This window comes from Chelmon rostratus, chromosome 18 (assembly GCF_017976325.1).
Source record: "Chelmon rostratus isolate fCheRos1 chromosome 18, fCheRos1.pri, whole genome shotgun sequence".
NCBI classification, from domain to species: domain Eukaryota; kingdom Metazoa; phylum Chordata; class Actinopteri; order Chaetodontiformes; family Chaetodontidae; genus Chelmon; species Chelmon rostratus.
Window position 1 is genome coordinate 22,593,809 of NC_055675.1, and position 19,816 is coordinate 22,613,624.

At 41.4% G+C, this 19,816-nt stretch overlaps 1 protein-coding gene across 2 annotated transcripts; it reads right to left on the bottom strand.

Moving 5' to 3' along the window:
* Positions 1 to 2,489: 2,489 nt before the first annotated feature.
* dnajc5ga (DnaJ (Hsp40) homolog, subfamily C, member 5 gamma a) lies at positions 2,490 to 19,242 on the bottom strand. Of its 2 annotated transcripts, XM_041959072.1 has the most exons (7): positions 19,104 to 19,242; positions 11,678 to 11,805; positions 10,413 to 10,626; positions 10,101 to 10,257; positions 8,732 to 8,910; positions 8,070 to 8,109; positions 2,490 to 7,109 (listed from the first exon to the last, which is right to left on the bottom strand). In XM_041959072.1, the coding sequence occupies exons 2-5, from the start codon at positions 11,794 to 11,796 to the stop codon at positions 8,735 to 8,737; spliced, it is 666 nt and encodes a 221-aa protein (XP_041815006.1). In that variant the 5' UTR covers positions 11,797 to 11,805; positions 19,104 to 19,242; the 3' UTR covers positions 2,490 to 7,109; positions 8,070 to 8,109; positions 8,732 to 8,734. The 2 variants fall into 2 exon arrangements, with proteins under 2 accessions (XP_041815006.1, XP_041815007.1); XM_041959073.1 differs by lacking the exon at positions 8,732 to 8,910.
* Between the last annotated feature and the right edge of the window lie 574 nt (positions 19,243 to 19,816).

The following is a 19,816-nucleotide window of genomic DNA, read 5'->3' on the forward strand; positions in this document are numbered from 1 at the left end:
TTGTCTTGAAGGGCTGACAAAGTAAAAAAAAAAATCACTTGTTTAGGTAAACTGAGATTAAGCTAATGTTCAGTAAAAGACATTAAAGACACGATGTTCTTAAAGAAACTGGAAGCATCAAAACCAACAAAGAGTGATGACTCTGGATTAAATTTTATTACGAAAAATTAGTGTAAACTGGAGTTGAGTGGACTGTTTTCTACTGTCAGACTGCATTTAATGCAGAATTTCTGTGGAGTTTTTTTAAATAAAAAACTAATAAATCTGATTGTTTCGCTCGCTGTCGTAGCTCTGGTCAATTGTGATTGATGAAACTTTTAACTGTAGGCTCAGTATTTGGCTTGTCAACCAAGAGCCAATAAATAAATCATATCTCGTTTATTCATTATTGAACTTACTCCAATCATTAGAGTATTTATTCTAGAACACAATAAAGTCTAATGTGTTCTAGAATAAAAATAGAGTTTTGTTTCAAGAATGATGAAGAGACTTTGTTTAATTACTAACTTGCATTTCGAGTCATCAGCATCAAACCCACAGGTTTTTCTTCTTCTTTAGATTTTCAGATTTATTTTTGTTTTTGGGGTGTTAGTTTCAATCAGGGCTGAAGGATATGGATGAAATCAATATTATCAAGTCTAATTAACAATCAATGACTTCTTCCTATTAGACAAAACATCACCTGGCTGAAACTTCAGTGACTCTGATAGTGTTTAATTACAGTTACTCAGTTCAGACATCAAAACTGAACGAAACGATGACACGATACGATTTCACTGAGTCAGATTACTGCAAATTTACTTTTAAGGTTTAAGTACTTTGGTTACTGTTAGAATAACAACTTCGAGTTCATGCACTCAGTTTTGTATCGGCCGGATAAACATTTTAAAGACAGCAGACAAATAAACAAGTATTCAGTAGTTTAAGTAGAGTATATATTAAAAGTTATTAATGGAGATTGGGGCTCGATTCATGAAATCTATACGTCTGTTTTTAATATTTAATACCCACTGGGGTTGGCTAAATATAAAACGTGACGTGTGTTCGAGTCTCCGAGCCAGAAGAAGCAGCGTGACAATAAAACAGAGACAGGAAACATTCAGTACAGATTCATACTGAGAATATTTCTCTGAATCCAGCGTCGACTGCTGGTTTCACCTCCAGGCAGCTTCTATATTTCACGGGATTAGGAGACAGATTGAATTTACTGAATGTCTCTGTGTCAAATGTGCAGCAGGATCAAACATTTCAAAGCGCAGACCTGCAATTAAAAACCATCACCGGTCAGCTGCAGCCACCACTGAGGCCATGTGCTCTGTGCTGTTTGGGGGAAATTATAATGATCAGAGGAGGATTTTTCTGCTCTCCAATTACAGACAAAGTACAAATGTTGGGTTATTCTGTAAATGAGTGGCTGTGTCTTTGTACTAAATGTCCTTAAAATCTGTTTTTGCAGAAGAAACAAACTAATGGGACCAAATGAACCTCAATAAATGAGCTCATGAAGGAACGAACGAATGAATGGATTATTAGCTAATGCATTTTTTTCAGAGATTAAGGCCAGTCAGCAATGGAAACAATGAAATGTACTCTTACTAAAACATCTCACTGTATTAAACAGTCAGATTGAGGTCAAACTAGTAAAGCAGCAATCACACAATAACATGGATTACATCCACCCTGTAAAACTAAACCAGATCCCATGTGGAATAAAACATATGGATGCGTCTTCCACAGGGACTCTCTCTTCCTCTTCCTGCCCTCTGACCTTTGGCAGCTCTCTGATAAGCAAGATGTAGCGCTGAGGTCAGCTGCTAGCGACCGAGCACACGAGCTACATGCTAATCAACAGAATGGAGTCGGCTAAGTAGACTAAGCTATTAATGGGATTACTAGACTATTTATAGGCTGGGGAGGGGAGGGCTGCTGCACAGTAAGCTAAACATACCAGCACGCAGCTGTATTCATGCCTCTCTACGACCAGCTACTCTTCCGGGTCGTTGTGCATCAAAAGCTTCACCTGCAGCAGCTCTGAAGGACTTAAAGGCGATGTTATATTCCTCTTATGGTCCACAGTGAATAAATCCTACTAACAACACAGCCTGATATCTTATTCTTCCTCTTCCTCGGTGCCAAAGAGCTCCATTGTCCTGCTGCCACAAATACTCACTAAAGCACCAAATGTGGATTAATCCGCCGCTGAAAATAGTCCCCAATAAAAGCAGCATTTCTGACTGTTTGATTAAAAACTACAAGTACAGACTGTTTAAATAAATTACTGAGGCTTTCTGAAAGCTTGCAGCTAAGTGCCACATTCCCGGTTTTATTCTTTTCCATGGATTAGTTGACAATAAAATTATGTTTTATTAAAATGTTATTAAATATTAATATCCTTAAAATTTTGTAAAGTAAATGCAGTAAAATGTTATTGATTAATAAAGTGCAAATGCAAAACAATCTAACAGACAGGAAGTTATAAAATCCCCATTTTTTATTTGTTTTAATTTCATAATAACTCATTTACAGATCGTCCACAGGGAACCACAACAGTGAGAAAAAAAACCTTCATCTACATTAATAAAATGTCTTCGTCACGTTCCTCTATTCTTCTCGTCACCTTAACATTTCGCGTCACTCTCAAGAGAAATACAGCAGTTTTGGTAGATTGTCCCACCGGTCAACTGAGCGTAACGGGAACACAGACAAAGTCATCCACCTGTCCTTCGAAGAATGTTAGCTGCATGCTAACTGTTTTAGCATACATTAGCATTAGGCTAACAGGATAGCAGAGAGCATTCAAGCCAGTATTTTAAAGTAGACACACAAATGATTTTAGTGTCTGCATTCATCGTTTAAACCCAAACTGACCACCAGCTGTTCTAGTCTTCAAATTCAAATTATGGTATTTCTATGTGGACAAATAAAAAAAATAACAAAAATGTATGTACACTGTTAAAAGAGACATTAATTCATAAAACATGTCCATTAACAATAAGGAATTTTGTCAGTTGTTTTTCTGTTTTATGAGTTATTTACAACAATTACAAAAATAATAAATAACGTCTTCTTTCTGTGCTCCATGGCCTCACTGCGTTTACGCTGATTTGATTTGAGAAGATCTGAAGAAAGACGAAAAGAATTATTCCTGAAACGTTATGGGACGCTTTTGAGACTGCAGGTTTTGGCTGCTGACGGTTTAAAAACTCGAGATGATGCGACGACCTTGAAGCTTGCAGGAATACAAGCTGAAAGCATGAAATCCATCAAAGCCAGAGCCAAAGTGAAGCGATGGAGATGTTTGTCTGAGCTGGTTTGTAAATCACGAAACGACACAAAGAGCTGGCTTGCTGGTCCGACATGGAGGTCGACATTAGTGTATTGCAGTTCACGGGGTAATATCGAGGACTTTTAGCAGCTGAGAGGTGAGTTTAACTGTGTGTGTGTTGCTTCTCGACAGCGTATTTTAAGCCTCAGCTCCACACACAGACACTATGGCCTTTATTTATAGTGAGAGGAAGAACAAATTTCAGGCTGCCACCAGAAAGGGAGAACATTTCATTTAAATTTTAACAATTTACCAACAAGTACTCCACACTGGACGATAATTCTCCACAGCACATCGACATGACTGAAGTAAACAATCAAAAAGGTTTGTTTTACAGAGCATTTAAGCTCTGTTCTGTCCAAATAAGTCTGTTTTTAAGGAACAGGTCATCATTGTGGGAAATACTTCTCTGATCTCTTGCTGAGACTTATATGAGAAGATGTAAATTATGAAGCTAGAGCCAGCAGACGCTTAGCTTAGCACAAAGACTGGAAACAGGGGGAAACAGCTAGCCTGGCTCTGCATGAAGGTAACAAAATCCACCTACCGAAACCTCTAAAGCTGACTTTCTGACGTCTCGTTTAAATAAAAAAACAAAACAAAGCTGTGAGCTGTTGTTATTGATTATCTGCTGGAATATTTCTTAGCCAGGAACTGTGTCGCGGTAACTCTCTTATATTTCCCACAATGTCAAACTGTTCCTTTAGTAGTGTTTAATAACCCTGGGATGCACAGATTTGGCTTCATCATATCAAACTGTAGTTAACTAGACATGAGCATGTTTCAGGGTCCATCCCATCATGTCTGAGGACTCGCAGGTTGCGGATTTATGGTGCGTTTCAGGCAAGACAACAAATTAGAAATGCTGATGAAGACATTAATCAGGAATTAATAACGAAGGTGAGCTGATGTTAAAGTGGCACAAATGCTCGCCAAAATTATGTCACAAAATTAATAATCGTCATGTTAAAGAAGTAAAGTGCGTTAAACCTATCAAAGCACCTGTGTAGTAAGTCATGAAACATGAAAATGTGAGAGGAAAGTTAGCTTTGCTATTACAGCATGTACCCACTAGAGTAAACATTACGTAACACTGTTCATAGATACTGACTGCTGGTGAACAGTTTATTCCTTTGAGCTGGACCACACAAGGTCGACTTCTGACTCGAACTACAGCAGCAAACTCATTAGATTTAATTCAAACTGAGGAGAAAACACATCTCGCTGCCTCGTTTGCAGCTGTCACAATCTGAGGCAGCAACTCAGCAAGAGACGCCTGGTGTCCCAGCGTAACAGTCAACAACAAGTCATCAGTTAATGGATTAACAGAAACTTAATCGATCAATCAAATGAGTCAATTAATTTAGCAAAAATGCCAAACATTCTCCAGTTCCTGTTTCTCCACTTTGCATTTGAGGACATCGCCTTGGACTCTGGGAAACCCTGGTGGCCATTTTTCATTGTTTTCTGGCATGAAGACGAAGCGATGAATCAAGAAAATAACCGTTAGCTGCAGCCCTGACGTCGACCGTGCAGACAACACTGCTTTGATGGGCGACTGCTCCTTTGTAACAACACCAAGATCCAAATGGGAAATGTCAAATAAGAGTGGCCTTGAGTACATGCATGGAAAATTAGAGTGTTTTAGACCAAGTGTCCAAAACTTTCTGCTAAAGTTGGGATCATCTCAACAGATCTCTGGCGGCCGTGGTCAGCATGCACAACACTGCTGATCCAGATTCACTAAAGGTTTGCACAGGAAAAGCAACAATGAACGACCCAACCAGCGAATGAGAGAGCAGAACTGATGAATGAAGCCTCTTTTCACCAGCAATGGTCATGAACTTGTACGTATATCTGGTTCTTGGTTTCTATTTATAGGTGAGACCATGCTAAACAAGACACCAACAGCTACAAAATACACATGCACACGTACATGTGGCATCGAAACGCTGCGTCGAGAGTGGTTTGCTCAGTCGCTGCTGCAATCGTTGGTCAAGGCACATCACTGTCACCATCAGGTCAGGGAGCACTGAAAAGATGCAGGACTTAGCAGATTAGTCCTCCAACTGAAATAAGAGTGCAAGAAATGTGCAGTAAAGAGGGTGGACTGCCTGCTCAGTGCTCCTTTAAAGAGACACAAATTAATCAACATAACATTACGTGGCTTCGGTGCAAACTGAAAACGTAACTGAGGTGCAACAAAGTCAGCAGATTGCCCACGCGGTGCAGTCTTAGTGAATCTGGACCTGAGCTCATCAAGTAACTTTAACGTTGGTGGTTTCTGTAGTTCTGGAAGTAAGAGGTACGATTAAAGTTTTACAACCTGAACAGAGGCTTAAGGAAACAAACGAAGAACCATATGAAATGGTAACAGACCCGCTTCACAAGGTGCATAGACCCAAATGCATATTATACGAACGACTTTGACGAGCTGAACTGTGGCCTCCAGAGCAAACGGCCTCGACCGGAGTCATCGTGGGTCAGGCTACATGGAGCTGTCGCCTTTGGTCTACCAAACAGTCTGACTGCAACACAAGAGGGATCCCAATGATGCAGATCCCATAAAACACAACTAAACAATTATTTTCTGGTTTACACTTAAGCGTTGTGTTTCTTTTCCTAGTATGGCATCCATCATTGTCCATTTTAGTCAGGAGGTTATGCTGCGGGTTGTATTTTCTAGCAGAGGGTGGCGCGCGATGACATACGGGCTGGTGCGAGTGTGTGTTCGTATATACGGCAGCTTGTGTGTCTGTGGAACCAGAGTCTGTACAGGCAGGTCTGTCATGTTTTGTGGTTTGGGGTGTTTACTGTATTCCAGTGCTGTACAGTGGGGGGGTGGGGGCATGCATCTGAAAAAAAACAAACAAACAATGCATGCACGTTGGGGCGGGAAGCCTCGACTCTACTCCGGATCCATGCTCCAAATCTTCAGCTCCAGGTTTTGGCTCAGACGCCACCTCTGCTGAGTCACATCTCTTCTGTTCGCGCTCCCGCCTTCACATTTATGTCTTCATGTGAAGAGCAGGAATGTCCGGATCGAAAGCTTTGCTCTGTGAAGTGACTCTTAGTCCTCAAGACCGAAGGAGGATGAGGAGGGAGGAAGAAGGTCCTCCACACCCACATCCTCGTGCTGCTGGCATCCAAGTTATTTTACCAGAAACCCTCGTTGGGTTTCTCTCCAGAACAAGTTAACGTGGAAGAAACGTAACAAAAACAGTGCTTCCGTTGGTGACCAGCGGAGTCCAAAATGGAGGGAGACGGGGGGGTTGGGACAGAGAGAGAATAGAAAAGATCATTCCAGTCCTGCTCTGGAAAGCAGATTAATGATGACGATCACCTTCCCAGGTCGTTTTTGCCCTCATATCACTCAGTTTTTGCCATCCTCCTGCCCAGTGTCACAGTCTTACTGGTTGTGATGGTATGATGAGAACAGATTAGTAAGAAGTCCCAGCATGTTGGAGCCATTGATGACTGAACTGCTAACAAGATCACATCTAGCCCAGGCTAGGCTAAAGTGTGTGGCAAGCTGGAAGGAGAGGGGGGACCTTTATTTTCAGTGAGGTGTCTTAGTGTTTTCAGAGCTTAAGTTGAGTTCCATGGAGGGGGCCGAGAGCCTTTATGTGCCCACCTTGCAGGTGTCGTCCAGTGGGCGGATCGGGTAGGTCGAGGGGTCAGGATTGAGGTGTGGGCCCGGGCTGGCTGGTGGCTTTGGGCTGGTTGATCTCTGCGCCGCAGGTAGCAGTCGAATGTGGCTGGATCGTAACAGGGGCTGGAAAGGCTGGGGAGGGAGAAAGGTGAAGATAAACCGACAGATTCAACAGCAGCTGTATCCAGTAATCAGCACGAAACGAACAGCCCACTCAGATTAAAGTGGGACCTGTATCCAGACACGTTAATAAACGACCTGATCTCGCCTTTGTGTTCACACCTGGTGTTTCTAATGTGTTCTCTTTATCCTCATTGAGATCATCTCTGTCCTCCAGAGTAAAACATGCATGTGAGGTGGCAGCAAATCAGCCCCCGACTCCCTTAAAAAAAAGTTTTGTGTGTTGCTGAGTTGAAGGAAGTCTGTAAATGTAATTCATGAAGTTATTCCTCTGTGTAAAAACACTGTCAGATTGTCCTGGTGTGTTGCATTACAGGCCTGCAGGCTACTCTGTGACTACATAAACGGTCTTGTTAATAACAGATCAGCTGCACAGATCAGTGCAGTCATTTCTTACTGCATATAATTGATTAACCACCTGTATTGGTTTCATTTTTCACAGTTCTGTTGAATAAAGCATCTTTTGGCGCTTTCATGGCAAAGAACAGACATATAATCAGTAATTAGAGGACTGCCGCTTTCAGCCGTCTTGCCTGCTTGCTCTCAATATTTTAACAAAAACTTTATGTTAGCTAAAAACAAATATCTGTATGTTGTGTGCAGATGACTGCACGTTGTACGGATTGCATTCACCCAAGAACAAATGACAGTGTGAGCCAGACTGCCTCCAGATGTGGTCCAGCAGATTGGATCACACTCTGATCAGTTACACCTGCATTAATATGCGTTAATAGTCACGTTATCCGGATAATGTGTTCAGTGTAAATGGGGTCAAAAAGGCTGACACTGACTCCTAACATCTTTAATTAGAACTGTTCTTTATAGAGCTTCTTCTGTCTATTTGATGCTTTACCCTGCAGACAAAAAAAGTGAATAATAATAAAAACATAACATGCACAGTGTCTGTCCTACCTGCTTCTGCTAGTCGAGGCTCATCCATGCTGTCACTTTCCTGAATTGGCAGGAGAAAGAGTAACATCAGTCAATGAATTAAATCATTAAATCACATGAGGTCTTGTGTTTGGCTGTATGTTAGTGGACATGCAGTGAAAGAACTTTAAACACAAATCTGATGAATATGACAATGATCTGATCACTGATAGAACGTCAAATGTTCCATCCTTCAGTTTTCTGTCTCTACATGATGACAGGTAAGATTTCCTGTCTGTTATCAACACAAGGTTAAGTACAAGCTGACGCCTTCACATATACAGAACAGTCATACAACAGGTCGAAGCTACAGTCATCGATTCTGCCATGCTTATTTTCTGATGGTTTCAAGCACTACGGTGCAGTGACTAAATGGACCACTGACGACAGGCATATGGACAGCATGACACAACGTGCACGTGCAAGATGATGAATGGGGGCGGGAAACATGTGACGGTGGTCACTGGACAGCACGGGCGGTTTGTTATGGATGAGTGAAGAAGCGGCGATGAGCGGCGCGTACAGCCAGGCGGGCAGCTGACGAGCACGAACGAGCAACAGCCAAGGACGAAGACAACGTCCCGCACAAGACAAAACGGACGCACGCACGACGAGACACAGAAATCAGACGAGGCGGCTCTTACGAGTCATTTCGACTCTGGTAAGGTCTCTCCGGGGTTTTCTTCCCCTGCTGGACTGCTCGGCGACTGGGGCTCAGCTGGAGGCATCGGCATCGGCATCGGCAGGGGGATGGGCTGACTCTGGCCTTCTGGGCTTTCTGGACCCACATTAGATGTGGGCTGGCCTATGATAACTGTGTAACCTGTTGGGTTGGAGCATGAAAACACGAATCCTACAGCATGAGAGATGTTTAGCCCTGGGTTGATCGACTTTTACTTTCTATATATAATAATTTTCCTACAGATGCTGTTTGCACATTAATAGGCTTGAAGTTTTAGTTAAAGGTAGAATTCATAAGCAATGAAATGCAACAGCATGTGGAGCAACTGGCACAGATAAAAACTGTTTTTCTATTTCAGAATAAAGCACATGTCTGTCTTGAGGACAGGAAAATGATCGCACAGTCAGCCATCGTGTCTGCGCTTGACTGTCCTTCAATCTCATGCTGCTCACTCTACCTTAAAATAACTCAGCATGCAGCTCATTAATATTTCTTAGCATCGCTTCAACATTGTCCTCCTTGCTTTGTACTATATGACAAAGCAGGCTGGTCCTCCCTAGCTACACTTAAAAACCATACCATAAAAGTCTCCTGTACAAACTGCGTATCACTTCTCTAACTCACAGCAGGTGTCAGGACTCTTTAGTTACCTGTCAGGTAACGACTGAATTTGGGGAGACTGCCTTCCATGAGACTGTGGAAGGAATTTTGGGGGCATTATGTTATAATAAAAAATATAACTTCAGATAAGAAGTTATCACAAATGTCTGTGTGGAAATAAGAAATATTTTAGTTCCCAAGGCGGCTGAGTTACAATAACAAGCTAAACAGTGAGCCATCAGTTCATAGGAAAAGGCTCCAGAAGTTGTTCTGCTGAAGTTGTTGAGGCACAAACAGGTTATTTTAATGTCACTCCACCAAGTAGAAACACCACAAAAAAAAACTGTGACCGATGTGCAGGAATCCTGCTGTGAGTCTGAAACGCTGCTGTGGACACAGTTACTGAAATCTCCAGTAACAAACAGAAGAGTGGAAGAACAGGCCCAACAACAACAGATCTAACACTATGCACCGCTTCACTGCAGACTCCATTAGTGCCTGGAGGAGGAAGAACCAGAGTTACGAGACACTTTGGAACAGAAGCCTAACGTGTCCTTTTTAATTAGAGATAATGTGTGTAAATATCGAGGATCTCCAGGACTGAAACGCTAAACTTTCTGTGCACTGCGCTCCCTTCAAACTGCATGTTGTCACACTTCTGGTTAGTCTCTTGTAAAAAGAGGAACATTAAATGTCAAGTGTGACCCTAACTCTGTGAAACAGCCTCTCACCTCCGTCCTGCTCTGCTTTGATTTGGGCCTCCAGGTCTTCAGGGTTGACGTACTGGTAGTTTTCATCATCGTCTGGTGGTTTACATTTCCCGCAGCAGAAACAGCAGCAGCAGCAACAGCAGCAGCAGGTGAACAACGTACAGCACAGGACCAGACCCTGCAGGAAGGAGCGAGCAAACAACATGTTCAGCCGTATGACAGCAAACAGGGGGGCTCTGACTGTCTTCACCTCCTAACTGGGACAAGTTACACTGACAACCCTTCACAAAAGAAAAAACTCCACACAGACCGAAAGTAAACCAAAGCACCAACCTTAAACCACCATTTGGACATGAGGAAGTAATATTTGACGCTCTCTTCTCCGAACTGTTCGGACACGTAAAGGCCCATGGAGCCATACTCGTCATAGATCTTCCTCTTGGTCTCATCATTTAAAATGGAGTTGGCGTTGTTGATCTCCTTAAACTTCTCCGCTGCCTCCGGGTTGTCTGGGTTCTTATCTGGGTGGTACTTCAATGCTAGCTTCCTGACGGGAGACAAGAGCACACAGGAAATCCAATAATGCAAAGTGAAGAAGAGGAAAGTGTGGAGAAAGATTAAGTGAAGGAAGGAGTGGTCCGGTTGATCAAAGTCCTTCTCATCTCTATTAAAAGGAGAGTATTTGAGTAAGAGCTTGGATCGACTATCCACACTCTAATGGACACTCATAAAACTCCAGCTCCCATGACAGACTCACCTTTTTTATAATATATTGGCACATGGCCTGACAGTGCTAAACAAATGTAAACTAACCAGCAGTCCACCATTAGTTGTAGTTATAGACACATGCTCATGACATTAAACAACACCGAGAATGTGGTGATGAATGTATTGTTTACATACAGACACACAGAGCTTCACAAATCTGCACTTTAAAGGGCGTTTTAAAAGTGTCTGTGTTAGGGAGCTAAAACGCTGAGCATGTAAAAAAGACTGAAAATAATCAGTAGTTACAGCCTTAATTTATAATACTGATAAGGGATGAATGAGTTAATAACTTAAATCAAGGAAAAATGTCAAACATTTGCTCAGTGCAGCTTCTCTGTGTCATATCATTTTAATTCTCTTGCCATTAGGGTCTGGACTGTTGGCTGAAGGCATTTTTAACCACTTTTTGACACTTTATAAACTGTTTGATTAATTTCTTAAAGGCACGAGTATCTACCTTGATAGATAATCTGAAAGAATAATTCAACAATGAAAGTAATCATTAGTTGCTTATTAGCATATGCTTTCAGATCAGATCGTCTCTGCTTGCACGGACAGAAATCCGCTCTTTAGCAACACGACTGGTGGAGGAATGTCTTTGAATGGCACGAGTATAAGTCAGTAATCTGACCACTTATGAGGGCGAATTTGCCAACACAACCAGGAACAGGATTACACAAATTAAAGCTAAGGATTTAGGAAATACCTAAAGTAATAAGTACAACACGGGTAGCCTGGCTGCTCCGGAGAATCTAATCCTTTCTGCAGTGACAGTTAAAACAGCTTAATTGGAGTAATAATTCAGATTACTGCATGTTCAGACTTCTTACCTGTACGCTTTCTTGATGTCCTCAGGTGATGCTCCTTTCTCCAGGCCTAGCACCTTGTACACACTCTCCCCAGCGGTGGACATCTTCCTTTGGGGACGGGAGGGGTTCGGTTCAGCCATGGCTCACCTCTGTTACAAAGAGAAAATGTATAGAGTCAAAAATTATTCAAAGCTGATGAATGTCGTTGAGGGCTCAGCACAGGTGACCGGCCAACCTGAAAAACTCTGTTTCAAGCTCACAGCGCTTTTGTTTACCAAAGGAGCGGCCTAGCTTGTGTACAGTGTGTACAGTCACTCGTCAGAAATGTACACAGTGCTGCAGGGCTAAATGGTGCATAAGAACTCACGCTTTAAGCTTGAATATATTCAGAAGACCAAAGACATCAATCAACACCTGGTGGAAATTTAATTATCTGGAATAAGAAGCAAAGAGCCAGAGACGTCGCTGCAAAATATGAGGAAGACTTCTTCCTATTTCCTCCTCCTGCTAACAAAGACCAGGATTACGATGTTAATTCCCATATAAACCAATCACTCTGGATTTGTAGAGGGGGGCTTCTCATGAGCTTACAGTATTGAGTGAACAGCATCATGTGCAAGATTTAAATCAGCACATATATATTCTCCAACCTACCAACCCTATGAAATGATGTGCTTCATCAAAAAAAAACTACAGATGAAATCATCTCTTCATGTAGCGTAAGAGACGTTATCTCTGCAACTGAAAGATAAAATATTAAATTATTGCAATTAATTATGTTGTTGCTATTTTACAGGAACAGTCATTAAGTCTGAAACAGGGACGGTCAGCACTGATTTCTCCTGCTTCTCACACTTTAAGTCAGTTTTTAAATAAAATCCAGAGCAGGGTCTGACACTAAGCTGATTAATCAATACATTGTGTTACTAACATTGATTTATTAATAATTTAGTCTGAAGTCCTAACCCTATTAAACAGGTAAAAAGTTCAGAAAGCCATGAAAGGCAAACGTCTTGCTTCCTGACCATCAATCCAAAACTCAAACTTATTTAATTTAAATGATTCAAAAGAGAGAAAAGCTGCAAATATTTAAGTCTTAAGCAGTTAATCAATATATAATTGTTGTTGATTGATTTTCTGTCATCAACAAATGTTCTAACATACATGATGCGGCACAAAACTTCCATCATCCAAAGACGACAGCCAAAGACTTTAATTAGTGGAGGTTTAAACTGTTGTGGAGACGAAGAGAAACACGTCAGAGGAAGGATGTGAGAAAACGAATGCTTTTAGTCTGTGAGGACGTGTTGTGTTCGCTCCTGATCTGCAAGCTAATAAGAAGAGTTCATGTTTCCAAGCAGTGAGGTGCATCATCTCGACCCCCTATATTTACCAAGACCTGATTACCAGATTTGCTGGACTTCTTGGGTTTATTGGTACTTAATTATTGAAAGTGTTATTTCATCTTATCTTTAGAAGCACAAATAAAACACTTTTTAAAAAGTCAGGTGTGGGATTTAGTGGCTACAAGAGGTGAAGTTGCAGACTGCAACCAAGTGAACACCCCTTGAATCACCCTCCCCTTCCAAGCGTGTAGAAGACGGCCACTAAAAATGTGAAAGAAAGGCCCTCTCTGGAGGCAGTGTTTGGTCTGTCTATTCTGGGCTACTGTAGAAACATGACAGTGCAACATGTCGGACCTGATGGAAGAGAACCCGGAAGAACCAGAAACAAATACACAAAGACTCCTGTTTTCAGGTGTTTGTTCGCTAATGAAAACAGAACTATGAATATTATATTACATTTCTGACGATAGATCCACCTAAATCTTGCACACTGGATCTTTAATTATACCTATAACCACCACTGTTTCATAACTGAAGGCAATGATTTTAGTGCTGTTCAATAGCTTGGAATTAGTGTTTTGCAATTACAATATACAGAGGGATTTCTATTGAACTGCACGCACACATACACGGACGCGCGCACACGCACACACAAACACACACACAGTTGTGCGGGTCGTTGACTAAAGAAGATTACAGTTTGCTGATCTCACAGATTACTTGTCCGAGTCCATGTCAGAGAGGGCCAATGTCCTGGTCAGACTCTGGCTAGACAGCCAACACACACACACACACACACCATGACAAAGTAAAGTGAAAGTGTCCACAGGTCTATATTTCTGTGTCTGACGCAGCATGGGATGGACAGAGCATACACAGAGAGAGTTACAGTGTGCAGGCTGCCGATACTGTGCTGCAGCCTTAAAGCAGGCTGAGCTGCTGCCTCATTAGGAAAAAAAAAGCACAGGAAATCAAGGGAATCCAAGAAAGTGAAGAAATATTAACATAACATCAGACTTATTTTCTGGCATATGGTAGGCAGTTTGCTTTGGATTTGTTTGCTTATTGCAAAGTGAGCAGATTTGCACAGGATTAACAACTCAGACGACCTCTGCAATTATTACAAATCACACAGTGACCCCAGCTAATGCTCGAGCTGTGTGAACGGGGCTTCTGTTATCTGAGCTAACCATTATAAAGTCATCTGCTCTGTCATCCGAACAGTTAGCTCAGATATTCACAATAAGAGAGAAGAACTAGTAGAATAAGAGCGTCGATCCATGCTGTTCCCCTTATTTCATGTTGCTGTTGCTTCTATGTACCGATACCTTTTGTGCTGTTCTTAGTTCATGTTCTCGTTCTCAACACAGGAGAATGCATTTGGATCTAAAGGGGATGACATGGGTTTAGGGCTGAAGCAAACGGCTATTTTTCTGAGATGAATCAGTTGATTATCAACTAAAAGATTGATCGTCTGCAAATGCTGGAAAATTGGGAAACAACTTCACAATCGCTACGTCTACATCTTGTGGGATAAGAATAACTCATTTAGAAGAAGTTATCTATAAAACCAGATTCATTGATTCATCGACTAACTGTTCAGTTGCATGAAGCCACTAACATCACTTATGCGGGTATCATTAACTTAAAGGTCTGTCTGTGAAGATTACATTCATCCAGGTCATGGTACTTCTAAGGGCTTCCAAAGGCAACTGGACTTGCTTGTGGTTCTAGAAGAGGTTTCGCCCCTCATCCAAGAGGCTTCTTCAGTTCTAACTGTCTGGTGGGAGGTCTCAGGTATTTATCCTCATGCAGGATGGAGAGGAAAGCGTCTTCTAGAACCACAAGCAAGTCCAGCTGCCTCTGGAAGTACTTAACTTGAAGGGCTGTCAGGGTGTACAGGAAAGTCAAAAGAAAGAATATAGTTTCATTACGGTACAGACCGTCAGCCCGATAACTTATTAACTTATAAAGTGAGTTACAGCTTGTTCAATGACAGCATGCAAAGAACCACCCACAGACAATACTTCACTTTGTTCATATCTGGATTATTCCAGTTCACTATAATAGGATCGCCATCCTGAGGGCATGTTTACGAAGAAACTTTGCTGCATGCAGTGAATGTCATGCTTGGTTGCTCAGTATCTCTCTAAGATGGGCGACACGTTAGCTATGTAATCACGACAGCTGCGGCCAAGCAGCCCGACGTTCGGACAAAACAGTTTCTTAATATTCAGATATACTCTGTAGATAATATATCCAAACAAAACCGTGTCATTACAGGACAAATTGTCCAATAGGACAGGAATCACGGCAGGTCCTAAGAGAGTCGAGTAATAGTAGTGTAGTAAATATACACGTTTCCATGCGTAAAATCCTCCTTTAATGCTTCTTACAAAAGTGGGAATAGCTAAGTGAGGTAAGATCAACATGAGTCAAATTTACAAGACTGAAATAAGCCGGTCACCAGAGCGAGAATATATATGAGAATAAAGGCACGTAGAGCTTGACAGGTAATTATTACAAATATAGACATTAACAACACCAAAGCATTGCATGAAGTTCACGCAACATACCAAAAATCTGGTCAGGATATTGATTAGAATAAACCCTGCAAAGATGACATCACAAAGACCTTTATTTCTCTGGATGATGGAAACACTGCAGGCCCAGATGGCACGCATGCTGAAGCCAAGAAAGCTGATGTAAATACTCTGAATTCTCCAAACATGCTGCACAAACCATCGGGCAGTCTGGCAGGAGAAGCAGGTCCATAGAAGAGGCCTTAACACACTTGTTTTCTACATAAACCTTCAAGACCACCAGGCTCCTGCCAACAGAGGTCTGCACTGATCAAACTGCCACCCTGCAGCTCACACTGGAGCCATCGATCGAGTATCAGCTGGTCTATTGGGTTAATTAGCTAACTGCAGTCGCTGTGGTGCAGACTATAAAAACAGCCCTGCCTGTCTGCGTGCATGCAAATGGTTCTCATTTATCACGCTAACAAGGCCGGCGGTATGAAAATGAACCATAACACAACACCAGATCCAGTACAGCCACTAAAACTAGACACAGAGAGAAAGAGAGACACACTGAGTCTTTTGTCTTCCTTTCCAAACAGCTGACTGGGGCTCTTTTGTGCTCCAAGTTTTATGAAGTGCAGATATTAATCTAACTTTAGCCACCATGCAGCACGCTTTTTCAGCTGAAGGGCTGTCAGCTGACAGACAAAAGCAGAAGATGAGGGAATCAAAGCATCTGTTTGCATGTATTTAAGGTTAGATTGATAAACGGAGACAGTGCTGGTCCTTTCTAAAAAACAGAGGTACGCAGCAGTAAAGCTGATACAGAAACTGAATTGTTTTGTATATTCTTACTTAATCATTATTTCTATATAATTGTTTTGTAGTTTGATACATTGAAAATGTAAATGTATGTCACTTAAATATCTAGCTTGCTCAATCACTCATAAAGCAAATGGAAAAATATCTCAACAATCCCACTGAAAGCACATAAAAAAGCAGAAGCCATAAGGAACATTAGTCACAAACAGACCCTCAGCAATACTGACTGAAACACACTTTACAAAGATAATGTTCAGCATCTCTCTAGTCTTACGCTGAATGGCTGTGACAGCTGGAAAAACCATCTAAAAAAACTGCACAGAAGAAGAGATGTTTAGTCAGTTTATCATAATCTGTTAAAGACCCCTGTTTAAGACTGTAGACAAACACATCAGATATATTACAACAAACCTTTATGCATTGATGCAAAACGACTTAATCTACTGGTCTGGTCCATATTTAGAAACTTAAATGATCATTTTCAAAAGGCTATTATTAGAACAGACCACTAAACTCTAAAGATGCTAAAATACTGTTTTGTGCTGGTTCAAGACATTTTTATTGGTCCAGACAGGGGTGCTTGTCAAAAATACACAAATTAGAAAAATCATGCCATGACAAAGGGCGACAACTCCCGTGAAAACTCTTCCTCAGTGACGACTCTGAAGATAGACTGTAACGCTGCTAATCTTAAAATAGCTCTCTCCTTTATTGTTAAAAATAACAATGCCTTTCTAAGGTGGGCGACATGTTAACTATGTAATCACAACGACCAAGGCCAAGAAGCCCAAAGTTCCTACAAAATAGATCAGCCAGACAGCTTAACAATATAAACAATATAAATGCCTATTAAATATACAGGTTTTCATGGGCAAAGCCCTCCTTTAATGTGTCTTACAAAGGTGGGAACAGCTCTGTGAGACTAGAGCAGCACAAATTAAATTTAGAAGTGCAACTAGGCATCAAAAAATAAGTAAGAAGTAATCGCAGTACAGTAATGCAAAATGTTTGAAGTCATTTACAGTCTCATTTATATCATCATCATTTTCCCAACTCCAAAATATTAATATCAGTATATCAGCTTTAAAAAATCTGGAGAAAGTGGTCAACACCTTTTCATAATAGGATTAAGAAGTTGCACAGGTTAATCCCGCCTAATTCTTTGCTGCTTGTTTAGAAACTGTACATTAATATTGTTATGTACAGGTATGTATAACATAGTGTGAGGAAAAAATCCCAGGCAGACTTCACTCTCAGGATGTGTACAAATCCTGCCTCACCATCACCAGGACTGGCAGACTCTGACCACAACCAAGGCTCTAACTGCAATGCTGCACTTGTTTATGGTCAAAGGTGGTCAGTAAAAAGCCAGAAATGCACCATCAAATAAAATGTGAAGCTGTTGACTGTGTGGGCAAATCATGAAACTGTTATAACTTTATGGGTCAGGCAGGTTCATTTGATGTCATGTCAGAAGCTAGAGTTTGCAAAGGTTGTGACTTACAGCAGTGTAACAGTGCCATTTATAACCAAACTGTCTGACTGACAGAAATGGAGGCAGCACAGACTGAGAGGAAAGAGCGTCCTGGGAGACCTGATTCAGGGCAAAAAAAACCCGTTTCCATAATTAGGTCATTACACCCAGGGTGAATGTACACATACTACAGACACTGGTCAGACAGTCACTGCTGGACATTGCTGTGGTTTTTAATCAAGGTGAAGCCTGTGTCTCCGTGTTAAATAAACACACATTTAACAGACAGGTAATTTGATGATGTTCTGATCAAACAGACACGTTGGTCTGAAAAAAAGCGGCTGGTTTTGGAATAACGGTCCGGTATGACGGAAGAAGGAATGCCGCGTGATTGTCGTCTGTTTGTCCTTGTGGAGCCCTAATCCTTTGCTAATCTCCCTGCACATGGAGAAATACTTTCTATTTTACAGACCACCATTCATAAATACTGTTACAGGGAACAATTTATTAGTTTCACTTAACGACTCCTGTTTCATCTGGCTCTGTCAAGTTACGTCTCTCCGGCTTTCTTACTGTAATTAACCAAAGAAACAGTCATGCTGGCCCCGGTGTTGACAGGTAACGTTACCTAGCTGTTAGCTAGCCTAGCTGCTAGACGATACAGGTGGTACCTCACCACTAAACGTGTTTTATCTAAGTCACGACTTCATGTATGGATAAAAATATCACACACAGCACTCGTGGCCCGTTTCATTCAGCTACCTGCTAGCCAGTAGTAGCCCCGACGCCGCTGTAGCGTTAAGACAAAGATAAACCAAACTGCATTTGAAATTCTAGCAATTTAAGACATCCTTACCTGTATGTGCAACATACAAATTGTTAAATTTGGCTTAAAGTTTCCCGTGAATAATGCACGATTCAGCGCACACCAACCACATGCGTGCATCTTATATTCCCACAGAAGTACAAATTCTCTCAAGCAGTCGTCCATAACGGTTTGCTGCCACCGCCCTCCAATTTTGTACAGTTAAACTGGTGAAAAATACGCTTTGTGCGGTATTTCATCATATGCCCCATATTTAAATGCAGCTTCACGTTTTATAAAATGTTTGGAATAATGTTTAAGATTCGCGGTGATAAAGTTATGCTACCTTTGTTGAGAAGTAAGTCATCCTTAAACTGACAGGTTTTTGAATGGAGTTCGGCGTACGTGACCGTGACAGCTATGCCCGGTTAGCTAACGTCATGCTAGCTGATTTGGTACTGCGGAATTGTCTTACCTTGTGCAAACTGAACACTGTATATCTCGCTGTAAGGTTTGGTGGATCATAGAGGCATCCGGTTTAATGTCTTAACTCTCAACTTACGGGCTCATATTAGTCCGGTAGCAGAGAACTAAAAACCAGCCCGCCTGCTGTGGCCGCCGGGTCGCTTCTTCGTGTATAGCGCTAACTGCCAGAGGAGGACGTGCGCTGTGATTGGCTGATTCCTCCTTCCAGGAAATGAAGAAGGAGGGGATGTTGCTTTCAAGGTTTCGTCTAAAAGCCACCTTTTAAGCTCATAAGCTAATATTAAAGGCAGATGATTATTAATTAAAAAAAATAATCATCACAGAGCTGATATGCAGCAGCTGAAGAATACAGAGAAACAAAAGAACACCCAGAACGTTTTAATAACAGTTTTAAGTGAATTATTCACCAAAACCTGTATCTCTCAGTACTTTCAAGAGGAAATTAGCCTCTACAGAAATCCAAGATTAAACACAGAATAAAAACAGTTCCTCACATTATTTCCTTTGGATGTCAGACAATAACATGAAAGAACAGGGAATTAAGAGCCATGAGGCATGTCCAGTCTGGACTTCTCAGCATCTCTGGTGTCATACAGCAGCCCAACTTTATCATATATTCACCTGTTCTTGTAATTTCAGCTCATTTTGCCTCAATATTTAAAACCTTGCTGAGTCATTCACCGTTCTGAAATCATTTAAATG

Coding starts and splice junctions, on each gene's coding strand:
- dnajc5ga (XM_041959072.1), bottom strand. CDS start 11,796: ATGGCTGAACCGAACCCCTCCCGTCCCCAAAGGAAGATGTCCACCGCT. Junction 10,627..11,677: donor GACATCAAGAAAGCGTACAG/GTAAGAAGTCTG, acceptor GTCTCCCGTCAG/GAAGCTAGCATTGAAGTACC. Junction 8,911..10,100: donor CAAAGCAGAGCAGGACGGAG/GTGAGAGGCTGT, acceptor CCAACCCAACAG/GTTACACAGTTATCATAGGC.